At 49.7% G+C, this 22,868-nt stretch overlaps 1 protein-coding gene and 1 long non-coding RNA gene across 5 annotated transcripts in view; one reads left to right on the top strand and one right to left on the bottom strand.

Moving 5' to 3' along the window:
* Nucleotides 1-13,183, top strand: part of PLXDC1 (plexin domain containing 1) — an 86,042-nt gene extending 72,859 nt beyond the window's left edge. For both annotated transcript variants that reach the window (XM_054458060.2, XM_054458059.2), the window contains exons 10-14: nucleotides 496-556; nucleotides 1,608-1,743; nucleotides 7,225-7,260; nucleotides 9,709-9,869; nucleotides 11,775-13,183. In XM_054458060.2, coding sequence (XP_054314035.1) covers nucleotides 496-556; nucleotides 1,608-1,743; nucleotides 7,225-7,260; nucleotides 9,709-9,869; nucleotides 11,775-11,894 — 514 coding nt within the window. In that variant the 3' untranslated portion in view covers nucleotides 11,895-13,183. The remainder of the gene's footprint in view (nucleotides 1-495; nucleotides 557-1,607; nucleotides 1,744-7,224; nucleotides 7,261-9,708; nucleotides 9,870-11,774) is intronic.
* LOC129017456 (uncharacterized) lies at nucleotides 6,082-21,218 on the bottom strand. Of its 3 annotated transcripts, none has more exons than XR_008495075.2 (4): nucleotides 21,089-21,218; nucleotides 17,096-17,187; nucleotides 16,178-16,302; nucleotides 6,082-6,609 (listed from the first exon to the last, which is right to left on the bottom strand). It is a non-coding gene; the product is annotated as an uncharacterized LOC129017456 (long non-coding RNA). The 3 variants fall into 3 exon arrangements; XR_010124769.1 differs by lacking the exon at nucleotides 6,082-6,609 and adding an exon at nucleotides 14,169-14,304; XR_010124770.1 differs by lacking the exon at nucleotides 6,082-6,609 and adding an exon at nucleotides 14,218-14,308.
* Between the last annotated feature and the right edge of the window lie 1,650 nt (nucleotides 21,219-22,868).

Genomic DNA, 22,868 nt, shown 5'->3' with positions numbered 1-22,868 from the left:
GACCCTTGTCAGCCAGTTGTCTCCCAGCCTCTGGCAGGACCGTCATTTCTGCCCTTGAATGATCACACGGGGAGGTGTTGACTAAGTCTGCTGATGCCTACCTTTAGCCCCACTCTCTTTCCCAAGTTTAGGCCCCTCAACAACCAGGATGAAAACATGTATGTGAATTGCCTGGATTCTCAGCAGTGTCATGGCAGCTCAGAGTCAAGGCGACCTTGAGGATCACTGGAGCTCATGCAGTCCTGCTAGCCCCTACACCTACTCACATGGGCAGATGTGGCCTTGGTCCTGGGGAGCTGGGTCGGAAGGAAGGCAGGGATGCCACAAATACCTTCATCTTCCGGGGAAGTAGAGGGAACAGGAGTGCCTGACTACCTCAGCCTGGGGACCTTAGCTCCTCATCTCACTATCAGCAGAGAGCTATTACTGAACAGTGAAAGGGGAAGGCTTCTTTGTCGATCCCATCATAACTCTGACCTTTTGGTCCTCCTGCAGATGCTCCAGTGGCTTTGACCGCTATCGCCAGGAGTGGATGGACTACGGCTGTGCACAGGAGGTGAGAAGCATAAGTATCTGCTGCAACTCCTGTTCCAGGTGGTGGGGAACAGGAGGGCAGCTGGCAGGGCCTGCCTCTGGAAACTCTTCTCAAGGTGGCATTAGCTCTTGGCAATATCCTCCCTTCCATCTGAGATTTGTTTTCCAGACTGCCTTGAGCCAATCAGACCCACTTTGGAAGGTTTCAGAGGGCTCTGTGGGTCTCTGAGATGAGCATTCTGATGCCTTGGCCTTAAGTGGGCAGCTCTCAAAGAATTCTTTTGGTACATGCAGAGGGGATGCTGGGCATGGCCTCGGCCACTGCTGGCTCCTCTGGGAGACTGTGCACCTGCTGACGTTAATGATGCACCTGCTAAGCCTCTGGTCCCCTGGCTTTTGAGGAAGGCAGTCATTCTGGGAGTGAGGACGGTGGTTCTAGGCATCTCCTCTTTAGAATCCCATCCAGGTTCCTTCTCACTGCAAGAATTTTCCAGTACACTCAACACTGATTCTGGGTAGAAAGCATCCTATTCTCACACCATAGACTAACATAGATGGGTCTATTCATCTGTGCCCTCTTTTTTGCCCCCTCCCTTTATCTCTTCTTGCAAAGCAAGCATGCTGCATGTGCCAAGCATGTCACTGTGAGTTGCCCTACCCTCGCTCTTATTTAACCTGAACCAAAAGCTGGGGGCCATTGCCCCCATTGATCACAGGGGAAAACTGGGGCTCAGAGAAGTTTAATGAATTGGCCTGCATCTCACTGCTAGAAAGTGACGGGCCCAGCATTTAAATATCAACTCTCCAGACCCCGTGGCCATACACTTACCACGGTCTATTTATTAGTCTGAGTCTGGGCTTAAAAAAAATCCTGTCCAGCCGCCTCCTTTTGAAGTTAGCTGTTGGTGACCGTTCAGATTTGCTCTATTTATTTAAGATTGGCATCTCAGCTCCTTCCTTGAGGAAGGATTTGAAGCAGCTGACAGATAAATTGCCCTGTAAGATAAGATGCTTTCAGGATGAAGGGAAATGTGTAAATGCATTCAAGACACAGCACTGGCTCTCTCCTGCAGGCAGAGGGCAGGACGTGCGAGGACTTCCAGGATGAGGACCACGACTTGGCCTCCCCTGACACTTCCTTCAGCCCCTATGATGGAGACCTCACCACTACCTCCTCCTCCCTCTTCATCGACAGCCTCACCACAGAAGGTAAGTTCTAAGCCCAGGTGGGGAGCAGACAGGAGGCCAGGAAGGAGAGCTACCCCTCTGGGGCCCCCTCTCTCGCCCTGACAGGGATGATCTCATGGGATGGGAACTGCCCCATCCTTTTATAGCTAAGGGGGCCTGAAGTTCAGACAGTTTAGGTCACTCGCTCGTGAGAAGCAGAGCCAGATTTAGAACTTGAACTCTACTCCTGGGTTCTAACCACTGTGCTGGCCCACATCAGGGCTACAGACAGAATTCACTGTGAAGAGGGGAAAAATTAATATCCCAGCCCAGTGCCAGGTATTTTATATAACGTATCTCAGCTAATCTTAATAGCAGTCCTCACAGAGCCTGAAAAGGCTCATCCCTGTAGCAGGTATGAACTCAGTCCATACACTCAGGCGTGAGAGAAAGGCTGCCTTGTTTTTCTGTAAGTTCACCTGGCTTCTCATTTTCAGGCCCTGGAGTGATGGATGGGGAATTCCACCTCAGCTGTCCATCCACCCTGACTATTCAGGTCTTGCAATCCAGGGGCTTCCCTGCTACCTGGAGGCCTGGGGGTCTTGGTTGAAGCTGCCAGAGGTCCATCCCCCTGAATGCACCAGGCAGTGTCCCAGGAAGCCTTGTGCAGGCTCCTCCGGTCCTAGGCCTCAAATCTCTTCCCTTTCTCCCATGCCCCCTCCAGGATTCTGTAGCTATGTCTGAGACATTCCTCTCCCTTATCCTTTCTCAATACCTTGCATCTCGGCCAGGCACAGTGGCTCACACCTGTAATCCCAGCACTTTGGGAGGCTGAGGTGAGTGGATCACTTGAGGTCAGGGGTTTGAGACCAGCCTGACCAACATGGTGAAACCCCGTCTCCACTAAAAATACAAAAATTGGCCGGGCGCGGTGGCTCACACTTGTAATTCCAGCATTTTGGAAGGCCGAGGTGGGAGGATCATGAGGTCAGGAGTTCGAGACCAACCTGGCCAACACAGTGAAACCCATCTCTACTAAAAATACAAAAATTAGCTGGGTGTGGTGGTGGGCGCCTGTAATCCCAGCTACTCGGGAGGCTGAGGCAGGAGAATCGCTTAAACCAGGGAGGTGGAGGTTGCAGTGAGCCAAGATTGTGCCACTGCACTCCAGCCTGGGTGGCAGGGCAAGACCCTGTCTCAAAACAAAACAACACAACACAACACAACACAAAACAAAACAAAACCAAACCCTGCATCCAGCTTTGAAAGCCCCCCTTCCCTTTAGGCTAAGACTGAAAGACTTGTGGGTTCTTTACAGCCTCCCCTGAACCAAATATCTGCTTGAAAGGAATAATGGCAAGAAGGAAAGGAAAGAAGAAAAAAGTTAATATTTTAAAACATTATTCAGCCACGATTTTCTTCCCCCTCTAACCCTATGCTAGGATTTTTTTTTTTTTTTTTTTTACTTTCTTTTTTTTTTTTTTTGAGACAGGGTCTCACTCTTGCCCAGGCTGGAGTGCAGTGGAGTGATCATGGCTCACCGCAGCCCCCAAATCCTGGGCTCAAGCAATCCTCCAACCTCAGCCTCCCAAGCAGCTGGGACTGCAGGCATGTACCACCATACCTGGCTAATTTTTTAAAATTTTTTGTAGAGATGAGGTCTCACTATGTTGCCCAGGCTGATCTCAAACTCCTGGGCTCAAGCGATCCTCCTGCCTCAGCCTCCAAAAGTGCTGGGATTACAGGCCTAAGCCCCCATGCCTGGCCCACAGTCCTTTCTTATAGATAAGGAAAGAGGCTCGTAAAGGGGCAAAGTAGGTTATTCAGGGCTATGGGAGGGGTAAGTGGTGAGATGTTCTTTCCACGGTGGCCCCTTTCTTTTTTCTTTCTTTCTTTTTTTTTTTTTTTTTTTGAGACTCAGTCCTGCTCTGTTGCCCAGGCTGGAGTGCAGTGGTGCAACCCCGGCTCACTGCAACCTCTGCCTTCCAGTTTCAAGCAATTCTCCCACCTCAGCCTCCCAAGTAGCTGGGACTACAGGCGCACACCACCACACCCAGCTAATTTTTGTATTTTTAGTAGAGACGGGGTTTTGCCATGTTGGCCAGGCTGGTCTTAAACTCCTGACCTCATGTGATCCACCCACCTTGGCTTCCCAAAGTGTTGGGATTACAAGCGTGAGCCACTGCACCTGGTGTGTCCCCTGCCTTTCTGAACGTTACCTAGAAAACTAGAGAACAAGGTCAGCGACCCATGGACCTGGCTGGGGGGAAGTTGTGGAGGAGAATGAATGAATGATAGAAAGCACCAGCATTTGTGGGGACCAACTATATGCCCAGTAGGGTGCTAAAGTAGCGCATAAATTAATATTCAGTCCTCCCAACAATCCTGGATCTTGATACTGTTATATCCCTGTTTTATAAAGGAGACACTAAGGCTCAGAGAGGCAGATGACTTTCCCAAGGTCACACAGCCAAGAAGGGATAGAGTTAGGTTTCATCTAGCTCCAAAAGCAGAGATCTTTCCCCTCAACCCCACTGCCTCTCTTGGTGCTGAAAGAAATGGAAAAGGGTCTGTGTGAATTCAGGGTCAGGGCAGAGTAGCAAAGTGTGAAAAAGTGAGGCAGATTCCGACAGCTCCCGTTACTCTGAAGTTGCTCCGGAATAACAAGGAGCTGGCACTGAGAGCAGAGCGCGTGGTGGTGCTGCAGGGGATTCAGTGAAAAAGAAGCAGAGGCTGGGAGAGGAGGCTTACGCCTGTAATCCCAACACTTTGGGAGGCTGAGGCAGGGAGATCACTTGAGCTCAGGAGTTCGAGACCAGCCTGGGCAACATGGCAAAACTATGTCTCTACAAAAAATCAAAAATTAGCCGGGTGTGGTAGCGCACATGTGTAATCCCAGCTACTCAGGAGGCTGAGGCAGGAGGATTGCTTAAGCCTGGGAGGTTGAGGCTGCAGTGAGCTATGATTGCACCACTGCGCTGTAGCCTGGGTGACAAAGTGAAACATTGTCTCAAAAAAAGAAAAGGAAAGAAAGAAAGAAAAAAGAAAAGAAAAGAAAAAGAAGCAGAAAGAAACTTTGCCCTTTGGGGAGCTGGTGACGGAGTCCAGGGGTAACCTTCCAGTCAAAGAAAGCTCCTCCTACAAGGAGGTAGTCCCTGATTAGTTACTGCCAGTTAACCCCCTAGGCTTACTGAGGGCATGTTCTGAGCCCAGCACTGGGCCGGGGCGGGGAGGGGTGCTGCAAACACACCCTGCCCCACCCAGAGGGTTTAACCAGACAGTGTCTGGTGGAGGCACAGTGTCAGAGGCTAGAAGGGGGGCAGTGGTGGCGTGGGGAGCCCAGGGCACGGCACTTGGGGGCCAAGCCTAAATCCTGACTTATTATTACTGAGCCCCCTGGGCTGTCCTACAGCCCACTATGTAGGTCCTCTGTCCTACAAAGGTAGCGAGTTCTGTTTGCCAGTTTCATTATCTGTGTGCATCCCCTGCCAGCTAAGGAATGGGTCTCATTTCCATGTTTTGTGTAGTGGTTCCCAACAGAAAACATTCATAAGAGTAAAAAGTGAAGACAGTTAGGGCTCTATGTCCTTCCAGTCCTGGAAGAGGTGGCAAAGATTGTGAAGTTACATCTATAAGAGAAAAAACTTTTTGGAGGGTGGAACAGGATCTTGCTATGTTACCTAGGCTGGACTTGAACTCCTGGGCTCAAGGATCCTCCCACCTCAACCTACTAAGTGCTGCAGGTACGTGCCATTGTGCCTGGTTTATAAGAAAAAACATTTTTAATGATGACTTCCCACCACATGCCCAATTTGCAAGGCATCTTGGCAGGGCAGTTTGAGTCACTCTCCTGCCTGTGTGGTTACAGCCCACACAGGGAGACTTGCAGAGGCAGGTGTGGGATAGAGTCTTTCCCGTACAGGCTCTAACAGGGAGACTGGATGAAGGGACCCAGCACTCCAGCCAGAGGGGCCTGCCTGGGCAGGCAGAGGTAGAAAGCAGCAGGGCAGGAGGAGTGGGAGACATGGGGGCTGGATTTAAGAGCTGTTCACTTGCAATCCAGTGCTACTCACTTAAATGAACCAGATGACCTCTGAGTGGCAAGTAGCTGTCACAAAGCCCATGCATTTTATTCCAAAGAGAGACAGGCACTCACCCAGAACAACTGTGTGCAGAAGGGCTTATCTTATAAGCAACAGAACAGAACACCTTGATAGCCATAAGAAGTGACAACTAACAACAGAAAATGACCATTTGATCAACACTGCATGCATTTCTTCCTGTGTGAGTTCTCATGTGATCCATTAACTCAGGAGCCAATGTGCATTACATGGAACCCCAGCAAGATGGCAGCTGGGAACCAGCCCTTGGTGAGTGGGAGAGAGGCTGCGTGGGCACAGTGTGGCCACCTTCAGTCACTCTGGGAGGGACTGGCAGTGGGCGGCACTGTGTCCTTTTGTCTACCAGTGGTAGGTGCAGACTGAGCTATAATTGATCTTCAGTGGTCTAGATTTGCAACAAGTTGATTCAAATCAAGTTAATTTGCCCAGTGATATTTAAGTTACTTTGCTTAGTTTTGATGAATCAATTCATTATTTTCAATTTGCAGTAACGAAATAGATTCAAAGTTGTGTTTAAATACCTTGTTAGGCCAGGTGAGGTGGCTCTCGCCTGTAATCCCAGTGCTCTGAGAGGCTGAGGTAAGAAGATTGCTTGAGCCCACGAGTTGGAGACCAGCCTGGGCAACACAGTGAGACCTCATCTCAAAAAAATCTTTTTTAATTAGCCAGGCGCAGCTACTCGGGAGGCTGAGGTGGGAGGATCACTTGAGTTCAGGAGGTCGGGGCTGTAGTGAACTGTGATTGTACCACTGCACTCCAGCCTGTGTGACGGAGCAACACCCTCTCTCTAAAATACATAAATAAATAAATAAATAAATAAATAAATAAATAAATAAATAAATAAAGTTCAGGTGCTTAGGGCAAGAATCTTCAGTCATTTACAGCATTCTCCTGACATGGAACTCTTGCTTTTCTTTCCCCATAAAAATCTGCATGGGAAGGAACCACAGGAAGGGTGAACCCTTGAAACTTACTTAGAAAGCCACAGGCTACAGGCCTCAAGGTATAGACAGAAAGTGGGTTGGGACTCTGTCCTGCACACTGCAGCCCCACGGAGTCTCCAAGCTGATCTGACCTTGTGACACATACAGCCCCTCTTCAAACCCTTACACAGCTCTCTGTTGCCCCGCAGAAGAACGTGCATGGCCTCCTACTGCTCTCCAGGCAGCTGGCCCTCCACTCCCGGCCTCATCTCTCACCAGTCCCCGCTCATTTACTCCCCAGCCTCCAGCTACACTCTACTGCTGTGTGACTTTGAGCAAGTCTCCTCCCCTCTCTGAGCCTCAGTTTCCTTACTTCTAAAATGAAAGTTTGGGCTGAACTTTCATCCCATCTGGACTCAGAGTGACAAAGGCTGTAATGATTCCACTAATCTCGCTCCTTCTGTCTTCTCTCTTTGAAGATGACACCAAGTTGAATCCCTATGCAGGAGGAGACGGTGAGTACAGAACTGCCTGCTCTTAGCGTCAGACCCAGCGCCTCTTGGACCCACCCCAGAAGAGGGTGCAGCAGTCGCCTGGGCTATTTTTATGAGTGCAGAGAGGGAGCAACGGCAGCCTAAGCATCCCAGACCTCCTGCTGGGTGGGGAGGCCGGGGGGCTTCTGGGCACAGGTGCCCTAGATCGAAGGAACATGTCTACCCCAGACATTTCTCATCTCAGCCATGAACCTCCTGTGGTTCTTCTCCTGGCTCTCTGTCCTTGAATATTCACTGCCCAGAAAGGAGTGGGAGGAGGGGAAGGACTGAGCCAGGGCAGGTATAGGTGGGGCCTGTGGCCATCCCCTCTGATCCCCATGGGCTCATAGTCAGCGAGGGGTGGAGAGCAGCTTCTCTTTCCTCACTCAGACTGGCAGAGGACATAAAATTTTCCACTACAATTTTTGCAGGATGCCAGAAGGCGGGACTCCCTGCAGCCTCCTAGGATTACCTAGAAGGATAATCTCCTTTCTGAGGGTGGGAGCTGCCCCCACCTCCCCTGCCCTTTGCCCAGAGCCAGCTCAGGCCTTTGCTGCAACCTGTGCAAGAGTAGAGATGAAAGTGCCTTCCAGCTCCAGGGGCTGGAGATTGTCATCTGGGCTTCCAGCAGGAGAGGAAAGATTATTAATGCAGCACAGTGTGATGGTGTCCCCCAGCAGAGGTGGAGCCATTGCTCCTCCATAGGCAGTGGGTATGAGTGTGTGTGTGTGTTGTGGGGGTGGCTGGGCCATAATCCCCTCGCTGTGCACCATGTGCTCATCAGCAGAAGCCCTCATCATCAAATCATCAGAGCCACTGCAGGCTGCGGGCTGATTGCCATCCAGGTCAGAGGAGGCTCACTTGGGGCATTTCACCTCAGTCCTCCCACCTGTTGGCAGACAGAGGCCCTAGCCATGCCCTGGAGTGCCCCAGGATAGTTTCTCTCCTGGGTGTCCTCTGCTTACAGAGTGCAGAGCAGAGCAAAGGGGATGGGGAGGACAATGGTTCTGAGTGCATGCAACATCCCATTAAAACTTGCCACCCCTAGTTGCCTCCCAACCCACCCACTAGCTATGTAGGAAGAATGCAACATTTTTGTTGCCAACCTGCTCATCTGTCTTCTCTACCTCATTATCTCCACATTCCTTTAGGATAGGGTGAAGAGGCAAATAGCCACCCCAGGTAGTGTCAGGGAACTGGGTTTTTTAGTGGTGGGCACTGAATTTGTGTGTCTGTGGGGAAATCACTTAACCTCTCTGTTATTTCCATTACCTCAGTCATGCACAAAAGGGGTTGAGCTTCCAGCTCTGTGGAAAATACTCTCTCCCCCTGGGACGTATTTCAAATGCCTAGGATGTTCTCAGATGGTGACTGTTGGCTTATTAGCTTCCAGAGGACCTAGATCATTCCATAGACTTTCTTTGAGCTTCTCTGACGGGCCTGCCAGTTTTGTTGTTTTGTTTTGTTTTGTTTGAGACGGAGTCTCACTCTATCGCCCATGCTGGAGTGCAGTGGTGCGATCTCGGCTCACTGCAACCTCCACCTCCTAGGTTCAAGCTATTCTCCTGCCTCAGCCTCCTGAGTAGCTGGGACTACAGGCGCATGCCACCCTGCCTGACTAATTTTTGTATTTTTAGTAGAGATGAGGTTTCATCATGTTGGCCAGACTGGTCTTGAAATCCTGACCTCAGGTGATCCGCCTGCCTTGGCCTCCCAAAGTGCTGGGATTACAGAGGTGAGCCACCGCGGCCAGCCCCTGCCAGTTTTTCTAAGAGCTGAGGACACAGAGTTGAATAAGACATCATCTTTGCCCTCCAAGAGGTCAAAATCTGGGAGTGGACAGTGATAGGAAAAACTATGGTCATTTGCCATCATAATAGCTAATACTTATTGAAGTCATCCAAAATGGGAGACATGGTCCTCAGTGCTTGACATGGATCATCTCATTTTAACCTTCACAATAACCCCATTAGGTGGGTATTATTATCCTTGTTCAACAGAAGTGATAAGACACAGAGAGGTTATATAATTTGCACAAGGTCACACAGCTAGTAAGTGGCAGAGCATAGATTTCAACCCAGGCAGCCAGATTTCAGATCCCAAACTCTTAACCCTCCAATGCCCTTTGTGAATTCCTTAATAGCACTTACGTAGTGGCACAGATATCAGAGAGAACTTCTCTTATGATCCTTATTAGACATTTGGGGCAACTTTTAGGTGATTTTGGAAAACTACCTAGATAGTGTCAAGAACATGAATGCCTTACTCATGATGATTCCAACTCCCGTCCAACCTCTTCCTGTATTGGATAAGTGGACCCAAAGGCTCTGTTGGCTTTCATCTCTGAGACTTTGTTAGAACCCAAGACCCCATGGTTCGACCTTCCCTGCTCCCCTGCAGCCCCTGTCTGCCCTAATGATCTCTCCACAGGCCTTCAGAACAACCTGTCCCCCAAGACAAAGGGCACTCCTGTGCACCTGGGCACCATCGTGGGCATCGTGCTGGCAGTCCTCCTCGTGGCGGCCATCATCCTGGCTGGAATTTACATCAATGGCCACCCCACATCCAATGCTGCGCTCTTCTTCATCGAGGTCCGTGTCATCTGTGGCCACAAGGCTCCCATCTGCTTCTGCGTCAGCGTCTCCTGGGCCATTCGGTCCCTGCCTCTCCCCTTCTCCCTCTCCCCTGGCACATACCTGGGAAAACTTCATCCACCCCATCCTGGCACATTTCAAGACGGCTGGCGCCCGTTAAGTCGTGCACCCTGAGAAATCAGCACCTCAGAACTCCCTCGGCCCTCCTGTCCTGTGGAACAGCCCCTCTGCTTTTGTTCCCCCATTTGTGAAATCAGAAAAGAATCCCCAGAGGAAAGAAAGAAGGCCACAGTGCCCCACAGTGCCCATCTAGTGGCTGTGCAGCCTATCTCCAGTGATTTATGGTCTCTCATGCCCAAATGCCAGGCTCAGTACTTACCCAAAGCCATGATGGAACCCAGGGTCTCTGCCTCTTTTGCCTACTGATACCTGCTTTTAAGGCTAAAATTGAGGGGCAGGTGCAGTGGCTCCTTCCTAAGATCCTAGCACTTTGAGAAACCAAGGCAGGATTACTTGAGCACAGGAGTTTGAGACTAGCCTGGGCAACAGAGCGAGACCCCGTCTCCACAAAAATTTAAAAAATTAGCCCAGCATGGTGGCACGTACCTGTGGTCCCAGCCGCTTGGGAAGCTGAGGTGGGAGGATCCCTTGAGCCCAGTGGTTTGAGGCTGCAGTGAGCCCTGACCATACCACTGCACTCCAACCTGGGCAATAGAGGAGACCCCATCTCTAAAATAGAAATAAAAATAAAATAGACAAGCCAAATAATGATAAGAGCTGCCCTCTGGGAGCTTTAATTGAGGATACTAAGTTTTGAATGTCTCAATTCTGAAGAGCCAGCCTGAGGGGCAGCATGGGATGTGAGGCTCAGCCCCCTTCACTCGGGGCTGCAGAGCTCAGCAGCTCCCGCCCCCAATCCTCCACTTCTGGCTTCTTACGAGTTCCCCACAGAGTGCAGCAGTGGTGCCTCTGTGACCCTAGTCTCCTCCACGTGGGTCACAAGCCCACCAGCCTCATTAACCCACAGGCCTAGGTCGTTCCCCCAGTTTCTTAGGAGGCTTAGTCATTCTGAAGTCTTAGCCTACCTGGGTAACACCTGGGAACTGCAGATCCCCGGGCCACAGGGATTCTGACAGGGCAGGTCTAAGGCAGGCCCAGGAATCTGCATTTTATTTATTTATTTTGAGACAGTGTCTCACTGTGTCGCCCAGGCTGGAGTGCAGTGGCACAGTCTTGGCTTACTGCAGCCTCCGCCTCCTGGGTTCAAGCAATTCTGGTGCCTCAACCTTCTGAGTAGTTGGGACTACAGGCACGTGCCACCACACCCAGCTAATTTTTGTATTTTTAGTGGAGACGGTGTTTCACTCTGTTGGCCAGGCTGGTCTTGAACTCCTGGCCTCAAGTGATCTGCCCATCTTGGCCTCCCAAAGTGCTGGGATTACAGGCATGAGCCACTGCACAGGCCAGAATCTGCATTTTAATAAGCCCCCTGTTGACTCTGATGTGGACCCTGTGCTACCTTGGAGGGTTATCTTGGCATTTCCAGAGCCTCAAGCATCATGCCAGCCATCTCTGAGCCACTTCCTCACATTGCAGTCCCAGGTCTCCACTTGGTGTATTGCTGAACCTTTTAGCTGTGAGTTCTGCAGACCACGCAGTGAAGGATAAAGTGTCCTCCTTCCACACTCCAGCTTCCGGCAGGTTTCCCAGTGGTTGGGGGATCACAGCAGGGAACATTTTAGGGAGAGGGTCCCTGACGGTCAGTTGTGTGGTTCCTGGTAGGCCCCAAGTGCCCCAGGGCCCTTGTAAGAGAGTGTCTTGGTTGGCTCTGTCGCTCAGGAGTGTGGGGTCCCCATGGGGGCGGGGGCATGCCCACTGACTTTGCCTCTGTGCCTTCTGCAGCGTAGACCTCACCACTGGCCAGCCATGAAGTTTCGCAGCCACCCTGACCATTCCACCTATGCAGAGGTGGAGCCCTCGGGCCATGAGAAGGAGGGCTTCATGGAGGCTGAGCAGTGCTGAGAACACCAAGTCTCCCCTTTGAAGACTTTGAGGCCACAGAAAAGACAGTTAAAGCAAAGAAGAGAAGTGACTTTTCCTGGCCTCTCCCAGCATGCCCTGGGCTGAGATGAGATGGTGGTTTATGGCTCCAGAGCTACTGCTTGCTTCGTCAGCACACCCCGAATATTGAAGAGGTGGCCAAAAAACAACCACATGGATTTTTTTGTAGGAACAACAACCTAATCTCATCCTGTTTTGATGCAAGGGTTCTCTTCTGTGTCTTGTAACCATGAAACAGCAGAAGAACTAACATAACTAATTCCATTTTTATTTAAGGGGCCTTTACCTATTCCTGCACCTAGGCTAGGATAACTTTAGAGCACTGAGATAAAACGCAAAAACAGCAATCATGCCGTTTGCAAAACTAACTCTGGGATTAAAGGGGAAGCATGTAAACAGCTAACTGTTTTTGTTAAAGATTTATAGGAATGAGGAGGTTTGGCTATTGTCACATGAGAGACTGTTAGCCAAGGACAAAGAAGTTCTGCAAACCTCCCCTGGACCCTTGCTGGTGTCCAGATGTCTGCGGTTGTCAGCCCCTTCCTTTCCCCCTGACCTAAACATAAAAGACTAGGCAAAGCCCGCATAATTTTAAGACGGTTCTTTAGGACATTAGTCCACCATCTTCTTGGTTTGCTGGCTCTCCGAAATAAAGTCCCTTTCCTTGCTCCAACTCCTTGTCTCTCAACCTATTGGCTGTGACGCAGCAAGCAGAATGAATTTGGACTCAGTTACAGGCTGTCAATGGTTTGCTCTGTAGCAGTCTCAGAGCCTCCCCGACCCACTACCTGGAGATAGCCAGATAGCCAGATGCCCTGCTCCTGGCCACCTTTGAAGCCCCTGCATATGACACAGGTTAACTAAAGTCAAGACTGGGGCTGCTGCATTCCAGGGTCCCTAGACTCACAAGCTGGTCCTTGGCCGGGTGCGGTGGCTCATGCCTGTAATCCCAGCACTTTGGGAGGCTGAGGCAGGCGGATCACCTGAAGTCAGAAGTTTGAGACCAGCCTGGCCAACATAATGAAAGTGTCTCTACCAAAAATACAAAAAATTAGCTGGGTGTGGTGACGCTTGCCTGTATCCCAGCTACTCAGGAAGCTGAGACACGAGAATCACTTGAACCTGGGAGGCAGAGGTTGCAGTGAGCTCAGATAGCGCCACTGCACTCCAGCCTGGGTGACAAAGCGAGACTCCGTCTCAAAAAAAAAAAAGAAAGCAGATCTTCATGGCTATAGAGTTGGCATTTTAGCCCCAGCTTCTGTAGCTCTGAAAGCCTAAAGAAGATATTCTCTCCATCTGTTAAACAGAGTATAGCGGCTCTCAGCCCTTGGGGCATGTTATTATGGGAGAGAAGTCAAATAAGAGGAGAGAAAAGAACTCAAGGGGGAAACTGCATTTTTAGGCTTTGCTCTCTTACCTTGCCCTTTCTACTCAGAACCAATAACTTCTGCATCAAAACATGTTACAGCCTGCATCAAGGGCTTTACCCCAACCTGCAGCCCAGCTTTCCCTGGGCGAGCTTGCTATGCACGGCCACATTTACCATGTGGGGCTCCCTATTCTGATGGCCTGTTCGGTGCCGGGTTTACTCACTGGCCTGTTCTGATGTCAGTGCCTGTACATACCTCCAAAGGCAGGACTTGCCTGATAAATATTTTTCCTCCTCTGAACTGGATTTTATAGGCATTAAAGACAAGTCGGGTGGCTAGAGGGCTCCTTGAGACATACCTAGCAGGGAACTGCAGGTGGATTCTGTTGAGAGGCAAAGCACCTGAGTGGTTGGGACACAGACAGCTGGCATGGGAGGGACTTTATTTGAGACAGGGTCTCACTGTGTCGCCCAGGGCAAGGATGCCCAAAGACACCAGGTTGGAGAGGCACCTGCCAACTACTTGCTTTCCCTGGAGCCTACATGTGCCTGTGGGGCGGGGAGGCCTAGGGGTCTACGGCTGCCTGAGATGGGTGTGCACAGTGTGTGAAGTACCTACCTCCTTGCCTTGCTGAACTGTCAGCCAGTGGCAGGGCTGGCCACAAGACCCATGTCTCCATCTGGTCTCACTCCATAGCTACCAAGTTAACCTGCTCTAAACTTTGGAGAACTTTATTTGTCCAATAAACGCTTATTTGGCCAAGCCTAACGGCTCGTGCCTGTACTCCCAGCACTTTGGGAGGCCGAGGTGGGAGGGTTGCTTGAGCCCAGGGGTTTGAGACCAGCTTGGGCAACAACAACAGAAATGCCAGGTGTGGTGGGGTGCACCTGTAGTCCCAGCTACTAGGGAGGCTGAGGCAGGAGGATCACTTGAGCCCGGGAGGTTGAGGCTGCAGTAGGTCATAATCATGCCACTGTACTCCAGCCTGGGCGACAGAGACCCTGTCTCAAAAAAAAAGAACAGAAAAAGAAATGCTTACATTGTCAGGGATCCTGTAGACAATCATTAACTCTATGAGATGCTTGGTTCTATTTTTTTGGGAGACTTTGTCTAAGTGTTTTGGCTTAAGAAATCCATAGGCCTCTCTTGGTGACACATCTCTAGTACTTTTTGTCATAAACAAACAGGCCATCTGCCGCCAAATACCTCCACTCCCCATGCCACTGACATCCTATGGGTCAGCCAGGCTTGCTTTGACTGAGGCTGAGGCATCTGGAACTTTCTCTACCTGCAGGGGCTAGCAGCAGAGGCTTCTCCGCATCACCACCCCTTCCTCCACTCCTGACATTCTTTCCCTTCAGGGATCCAAAATGGTTGGCCGAGCTCCCAGTGGGAAAACGTGTGCTGGAGTTGGGGAGTGAGATGAGTGGTGCTGTCCATGGAATCAGGCCACAGCAGGAACTGCCCCACTGGCCATTTGAGACACACACAGGTGGTAAATGCTTTGCTGGTGGGCTGTGCTTCCCTCATTCAGAGAGCTCTGTTACAGCCCACTGTGTCCTTTAGAAGCTTGAAAGGAACCCAACTCTTTGCTGCACTGTCCTTTTTCTTCCTCAAATTCAGACCCTCCTTCCACCGGCACCCCCCTACTCCACCCTCAGCTCTTCCTTGCCTGGTTTATCAAGCAGAGCTGAGGCCCCACGTTTCCAACTCTGATTGTCACTCGCATCCTCACAAAGGATAAACCACGGAGCAACTGGAAAACCATCAGCCAAGCATTCGGATGAGTCTGGTTATTGGTCCACCCCCGACCAGATTCCCTTACACTTAACTCACTTCTTTCTTTGGCAATGACCCTCATGACATGTATAAATGGGTATGACTAAGAAGAGGCTGTGATCTAACATTTATTTGCCGCCATTTTTTACTCTGACTGGGGAGAAGCAGCCCCAACTCATCACTGGGAAAGAACTCCCCCTGCAAACCAGCTAAATTTGAGAATTTAAACCCCCTGCCCCCAAAACTTCTCACAGAGCTGGGGAGTTGGTGGCAACTTTCCAAGTCAAGGTCTTGCTTAGAAAGTCCTTCACTGCATGGCCAGGTGCAGTGGCTCATGCCTGTAGTCCCAGGTATTTGGGAGCCTGAGGCAGGAGGATTGCTTGAGCTCAGGAGTTCAAGGCTGCAGAGAGCTATGATCATCCCACTGCATTTGTTTAAAAATAAATTTTTAAAATGTGTGTGTTTTATCAGGGGTCTCCTGTACAGTGTATCTGTGTATGTTTGTGTGTGTGTTTGTATACAGCCTTGTCCAATGTTTTGAGCAATAAGATATGCACACACAGGTATTTTGTTGCTAAAGAGATTGGACAAGGTTGTAGCTGTGCTCAGGCTTCAGCTTGGTTTGTTAAATTAAGAGAGAGATAAACAATGACAAGAGCTGCCAGCCAACCACACTATTCAAAAAGCAAAGTGTTCACCACTAAAGCTGACCATTCATCTGGTTGCAGGCAAGGCTAAGGCTCTCTCTCCTCTAGTTCCTGGAACAGACTCACAGATTGGCATGAGGCACTGATCAGGGGCTGCACTCAGACTCCCTGGCCATGCAAACCTACACCAGAAGAGTCAGTGTCACAGATATGATGCGGCCAATCTCTGTCTCCAAAAACCTACCTGAACTTAATAGTACAATTGAAAGATCTGGGGACTGAGGGCACCCAGCCTTCTAAAACACAATGTATTCATGTGTTCAGTGTAAACTCTCTGCATGGATTCTCAGTGTTAATAATAAAAGGAAGCATTCTTTTACAACTCCTGCTGTGTGCAAAAGAAAGTGCAAAGGATTTGGAGTGGCATTCCAAAAATCACCACACATACCTTGGTTCTGATGGCTGCTGGACTCCGACTTCTTCGCTGAGACATGACTGTGGGAACAGCCTCCAGCTATCTGCTCATCAGAGGTGCTTTCCTCAACCTCCTGCACCACCTCCAAGAGAAACAGCCTAAAAAGAAACCCCAGCTGTTTACTTATATTGGTCTGTAAATCCCTGGAAGTAAACCCCATGCATTTTTATCTACTATCTGAGGACATACAATAAATCTAAAGTCTATGCTATCACATTTCTGGATGCTTTGCATTTGAACAACTTTAGCGGCCTCATTGTGTTTTTATTACTTTGTGGTTTTGCTCACAAAACATGGTTTAGCAAATCAAAACAAAGAGAGGAAAAATGTGAACACCTCACAGCCAAAATCAATGATGCCACATTTCAGGCTCCAAACAAGCCAATTTGCTGTGTTTGCCAAATCAAGAGGAATGTGTTAAGAGAAGACAATGTGAACTGATAGAGAAGGTGCTGAGCTGGATGGGGAGTGGGAAAGTGGGAGCTTGGCCTCAGCCCTGCCCCTGAGTAGCTGGGTGATGTGGACAAGTCACTGGACTTGTCTGGGCTGGCTTCCACCCCTGTGAAATAGGAGGTACTAGACTAACTGGTCTAAGGCAGGACCTGAGCAATCAGCTGCCTGGTCCTTTTTCAGGTCACACAGCAACTTAGACCAAAGCATGCCTTTCTCTTTCATTATCCCGATAGGGTGACCAGATTGTTCTATCCGGGACTCTCCTGGTTCTAACACACAAAGTCCTGCATCCCAGGAAGCTCCTCAATCCTGGGCACATTGGAATGTTGTAGAACCAAACCAGGTCTTCTCACCTGGCGCAATAACACCAGATGTCCACACTGAGACTTTGCAACAATAGAGAAAGGAAACAATAGAGCCAGGTACAGTGGCTCATACCTGTAATCCTGCTCTCTGGGAGGCCAAGATGGGAGGATGGCTTGAGGCCAGGAGTTCAAAACCAGCATGAGCAACACAGCGAGACCTTGTCTCTACAAAAATAAATAAATAAATAAAATAATAAAGTGTGGTCCAGCCAGGCAGCATTAGCATTCCCTGCAGTTAGCTGGAAATGCAGCACTCAGGCCCCCCAACCCCAGAACTACTGAGTCCGAATCTGCATTTGAGCAGCTCCCCAGGTGACTCCTGTGAAGGGCATGAAAGTTTGAGATGCACCATTTAGGAAGCAATTCAACTACATGATCGCAGCCTGTTGGAGAAGCACTGTTTCTCCATTTCCCAGATGAGGAAACTGAGGCTCAGGGAGGTGGCTTACTTATTTATTCACTTGATCCACATTCATTAAACACCTGTGTGCCAGGCACCCTTAAGTGACCTGCACAAGGTCACACAGCTAGTAAGTAGAGAAAATCCCCAAGCACAGATTTTTGGATTCCCATCTAGGTTGTTTCCTGTGTACCTCAGAGTGTTGCCAGAATCACGTGGCCACAGTTTAATATAGAAGCAGATTATGGATTATGACAGACAGACTGCTCCAGGCCTGTAGAGATCCTCGAAGAGATGCCTAGTGATGACTTCAGATCCTCGCTCTTGGCTCATGAAACTGTGAGCTTACCATCTATTTATTTGCAGTCCCAGGAGCTTGAGAATGTCCTAGTTGTTGCTACCTCCTTCTCATCCCGCTGCCCACACTAGCAACCCTCCCACATGAAGAATTAGAAGCACTCCTCACAAGCCTTACAGAGCACCAGGCGATGCCTCCATCCAATTTATCTTCTTGGATGGAGGACAATGGATTACTTCCTTCGCCAAGATGGGGCCGGAGGTGCAGGGAGGAAAGAAGACGGGTAGAATCTTTACTTGAACTGTGAAATCCAAAGAGAAATTTTGTGGGGGATGATTTTTCTGATGTTCATAAAACATTTTTACATTTGGTCCCTAGAGATAGCTAAATTATGCCTACAGTTTTCCACAAAGCTAAAAGCACTGAAAAAAAAAATCACCTGAATATGGGCCAATAAAATTTCATCATACCTTCCCAGAGTCTTGGGTTAGAACCTTCCCTTCCAGCTTGTCTTTCCCCTTTTTCAGTCTTTCCCCCTCAAAGTTTGTGTGGTTTCGTTTCTTTGTGTTTTGAGACAGGGTCTTGCTCTGTTGCCCAGGCTGGAGTGCAGTGGCACGATCTCGGCTCACTGCAGCCTTTGCCTCCTGGGTTCAAGCGATTCTCCTGCCTCAGCCTCCTGAGTAGCTGGGACCACAGGTGTGTGTATGTCCGGCTAATTTGTGTGTGTGTGTGTGTGTGTGTGTGTGTTTTCTGAGATGGAGTTTCGCTCTTGTTGCTCAGGCTGGAGTGCAGTGGCGCGATCTCGGCTCACTGCAACCTCCACCTCCCGCGTTCAAGCAATTCTCCTGCCTCACCATCCCGAGTAGCTGGGATTATAGACATGCACCACCATGCCCAGCTAATTTTGTATTTTTAGTAGAGATGGGGTTTCTCCATGTTGGTCAGGCTGGTCTCGAACTCCCAACCTCAGGTGATCCGCCCTACTTGGCCTCCCAAAGTGCTGGGATTACAGGTGTGAGCCACTGCGCCCGGTCAATTTTTGTATTTGTAGTAGAGACAGGGTTTCTCCATGTTGGCCAGGCTGGTCTTGAACTCCTGGCCTCAAGTGATATGACCGCCTCAGCCTCCCAAAGTGCTGGGACTACAGGCATGAGCCATTGTGCCTGGCCTTAGATCCCATTTTTAATTGAGATGAAGATGCTGCTTCAGCAAACCTGTGCACTGACTCTGCTCTCCTAAGGAACATTAAGTAATTCCAAGAGCCCCTCCTCAAGGCCAAAAGGGCAGCCTCCTACAGGGCCTACCTTGCCCTTCTCAGAGCCTCCCTTTTCTCTCTTTTTTCTTTCTTTTTTTTTAGAGACAGGGTCTCAGTCTGTTGTCCAGGATTCAGTTCAGTGATGCAATCATGGCTCACTGCAGCCTTGAACTCCTGGGCTCAAGTGATCCTCCCACCTCAGCCTTCCAAGTAGCTGGGACTACAGGTGGGAACCACCATGCCTGGCTAATTATTTTATTTTTTGTAGAGATGGGGTCTTGTTTTTCTGCCCAGGCTGATCTTGAACTCCTGGGCTCAAGCAATCCTCCCATCTCAGCCTCCCAAAGTGTTGGGATTATAGGTGCGAGCCACCACGCCCGGCTAGAGCCTCCCCTCTCTACAGCTGCTGACACCCCTCTCTGTTCCCTGGGGCTCTTCTCCCCCAGGCCCATTACAGACTGAGCAGAATCCTCCCAGCTGTGCTCACTCTTCCCTCTGCCTCTGTAGACAAGCACTTAGCCCTCTTTAGCCGTGAAGAAGGAGCCACAACTAACAAAATCAGGCAGAGGTAAACATTACTTAAAACCAAAGGTCCTGGTCTACTGACTTTTGGCCTCTGGGATGGTACTGCTGGTGGTGCTGCTGGCAGCTCACATTTACTGGGTGTTTCCTATGTTCCAGGCACATTTTAGGAGATTTACTTGTATCATCATCTATGGGGTGGGTGCTATTGCTACCTCTACCCTACACAGGGGCCACTGAGGCACAGCACAATAGGGAACTGTATTTTTTGTATTTTTAGTACAGATAGTTTTGCCATATTGCCAAGGCTGGTCTCGAACTCCTGGTCTCAAGTGATCCGTCCGACTCAGTCTCCCAAACTGCTGGGGTTACAGGCATGAGCCACCGTGCCCAGCCTGATCTTTAAATTTTTTCTGTAGAGATGGGGTCTCACTATGTTGCCCAAGCTGAGATTTCTTAGAAAGGGACAGCATAAAATGACATGGGGTTTAGCATCATGAGGTTTGAGTTCAACCTCAAGCTTCCATAATTCTTGTCAGGAACCTTAAGCAAGTCAATTAACCATCCTGAGTTTGAGCTTCTTAATCTAAAAAAACCAGAGAACTGGAAGATTAGTGTGGCAATGCATCTGAAAATATTCTGTAAACCAGAGTGCTGGACAAATGCTAATCTATTATTGAATTCAGCACTTCATTTCAGCGGAGCTAGGAATTCCATATTTGGAGCTACCTTGACAGGAGATGTCTGAAAAAGCTGCTTCCGGTCGCATGCCTTTTGGGCTCCGTGGACAGCCATTACTGAATAAAACTTAATGACGCCATAGAAACCAGAATGGGCCACTGCAGCATTTGGGAAGACCCGGACTGAATACAAAAGGTCAAACTGGGAAAATGCTGTGAACAGAGAAAGCTGTGGGGGTGGTCCTACGCCAAATAAGCGCATGAAATCTCACGCCCAGAAAACAAAACCGCCCATGTCTTCATATTCCCCAAACCCTTCTTCGAGAAGGATGCAATTCAAAACACTTCCCACTTAACCAACAAGTTTTCTTCTTAAGATCCTAAACTTTAAGAAGTTTACCTAGAAGGTAAAATGTGCTGACTGGAGAGGTACCTCTCCGGGACTCTAAAAATCTATTTGGGGTAGCTGTCTGCTGGGGTCCCCTCTAGAATTAAGAGTCCTTCAGCGGGCCAGGCGCGGTGGCTCACGCCTGTAATCCCAGCACTTTGGGAAGCAGCGGCGGGCGGATCACCTGAGGTCAGGAGTTCGAGACCAGCCTGGCCAACAAGGTGAAACCCCACCTCTACTAAAATACAAAATTAGCCAGGTGTGGTGGCGGGCACCTGTAATCCCAGCTACTCTGGAGGCCGAGTCAGGAGAATCGCTTGAACCCAGGAGGCGGATGCTGCAGTGGGCAGAGATCGCGCCACTGCACTACAGCCTGGGCAACAGAGCAACAGTGTGTCTCAAAAAAAAAAGAGTCCTTCAGCAGAGGCTGAGGCAGGTGAGGTGCTGGAGCAGGACTCTGGAACTCCCAGTTAGCGGGTGGGCGGCTTTCCCCATCCCTCCCTCCACCCTGGCCCCGGCTCACATGCAAAGCGTCGGCCGTGGGTCCAGAGCTCAGCTCCCACACTAGCAAGGTTTTGTCACTCTTGGTGAGAACCGCAAAAGGTAACAGATTCGCCATCCTCCCTTCACTGAGCCTGCGCGGCTAAGGCTCGCGCAGCACTGCGCCTGCGCAAGGCACGCCCGCGCTTTTTTTAAAAAAAGAGGCGCAGGCGAGGGGTGGGGCCGCGGCCGGATCGCTCCCTCGCCCCTCCTACCTGGGGCTGGCCTCTGAGCCTGTTCCTGTCCTCCAGCCACAACGCCAGGATCCCTGAGTTTAGAACTTCCATTCAAGTGCATGTTTAGGGTACAGTCCCAAAATGGCCTGACAGCATGAAAGGGTGGGGACATGTTTATAGCAGCCAGTTTCATCTTCACTCCTGATGGAGATTAGGGTACTAAGTATTAGCACTACCTACTGAGCTTGTGGGAAATAACCGTGAAAGATGCAATCTTTTGACTTCAGAGGGTTTTTTTTTTTTAAGGAGTTTAACATATTCAAATAAAAGTATGACCCACTAAGCTATTAACAGTCTAGCATGAAATCCTTAAAAAGAATTTCCTAGTTGTCCTACGTGATTCTGGTGAATTGTGCACGTGTACTTGTAGAGGTCAGATGATGTGGGAGATGGGAGGTTTGAGTGAGAAGTAGAGATCAATTTTGAAAAAAAAATCAAAGAATAGGTCCAAACTGGAGCTGATGGTGTCTGAGAGGGGTAGGTGTCATAATCAGCTATGTGGTAGAGCAGTGTAATCACCTGATGGGTTCATTGTACCCACTGCCCAGAAAAGCCGATTTACTCAGAGCATTATTGAAATAGAGAAAGAGTTTAATAAGCACAGAACCAGCTAAATAGAAGACTGGAGTTTTATCATTACTCAAATCAGCCTCCTTGAAAATTTGGAAGCTAGGGTTTTTTAAGGATAGTTTGGCAGGCAGGGGGCTAGGGAGTGGGAAATGCTGATTGGTTGGGTCAAGGATGAAATCATAGGGTGTCAAAGCTTGTGTTCTTGTGCTGAGTGAATTCCTGGTTGGGGGCCACAAGACCAGATGAGCCAGTTTGCCAATCTGAGTGGTGCCAGCTGGTCCATCAGAATACAGGGTCTGAAAAATACCTAGAACGCCAATCTTAGGTATTTTTTTTTTTTTTTTTGAGATGGAGTCTCGCTCTGTCACCCAGGCTGGAGTGCAGTGGTGAGATCTCGGCTCACTGCAAGCTCCGCCTCCCGGGTTCACTCCATTCTCCTGCCTCAGCCTCCCGAGTAGCTGGGACTACAGGCACCCGCCACCATCACACCCGGCTAATTTTTGTATTTTTAGTAGAGACGGGGTTTCTCTGTGTTAGCCAGGATGGTCTCGATCTCCTGACCTTGTGATCCGCCGGCCTCGGCCTCCCAAAGTGCTGAGATTACAGGCATGAGCCACCGCGCCCAGCCCTTAGGTTTTACAATAGTAATATTGAAAGGAGTTAGTTAGCTTGCCTTAGGTAGATAACAAGGGAAGGGTCCCCAGAGAGCTCCTGGCCCACAGGTCGGTGCCTCATCCCCACATAACATAAAAAGCAGCCTGGGAAAACATTCAAGCCACAGGCACCGATAAGGGAACAGGCCTGGAGGTGTTGTGCCTGGAGACATGCCCACGGCTGCACAGATAGAAAAACCTCAGGTCCATTTGGATAAAAACTTCAACAAACTTCCATCTCACTCATATAAAGGAACAAGCCCTGGCATGGAAATGTCTTTGTCCTTTGTATAGTCAGCGGGCT

This window comes from Pongo pygmaeus, chromosome 19 (assembly GCF_028885625.2).
Source record: "Pongo pygmaeus isolate AG05252 chromosome 19, NHGRI_mPonPyg2-v2.0_pri, whole genome shotgun sequence".
Lineage (NCBI taxonomy): Eukaryota > Metazoa > Chordata > Mammalia > Primates > Hominidae > Pongo > Pongo pygmaeus.
This window is presented reverse-complemented; position numbering and strand designations above follow the sequence as displayed.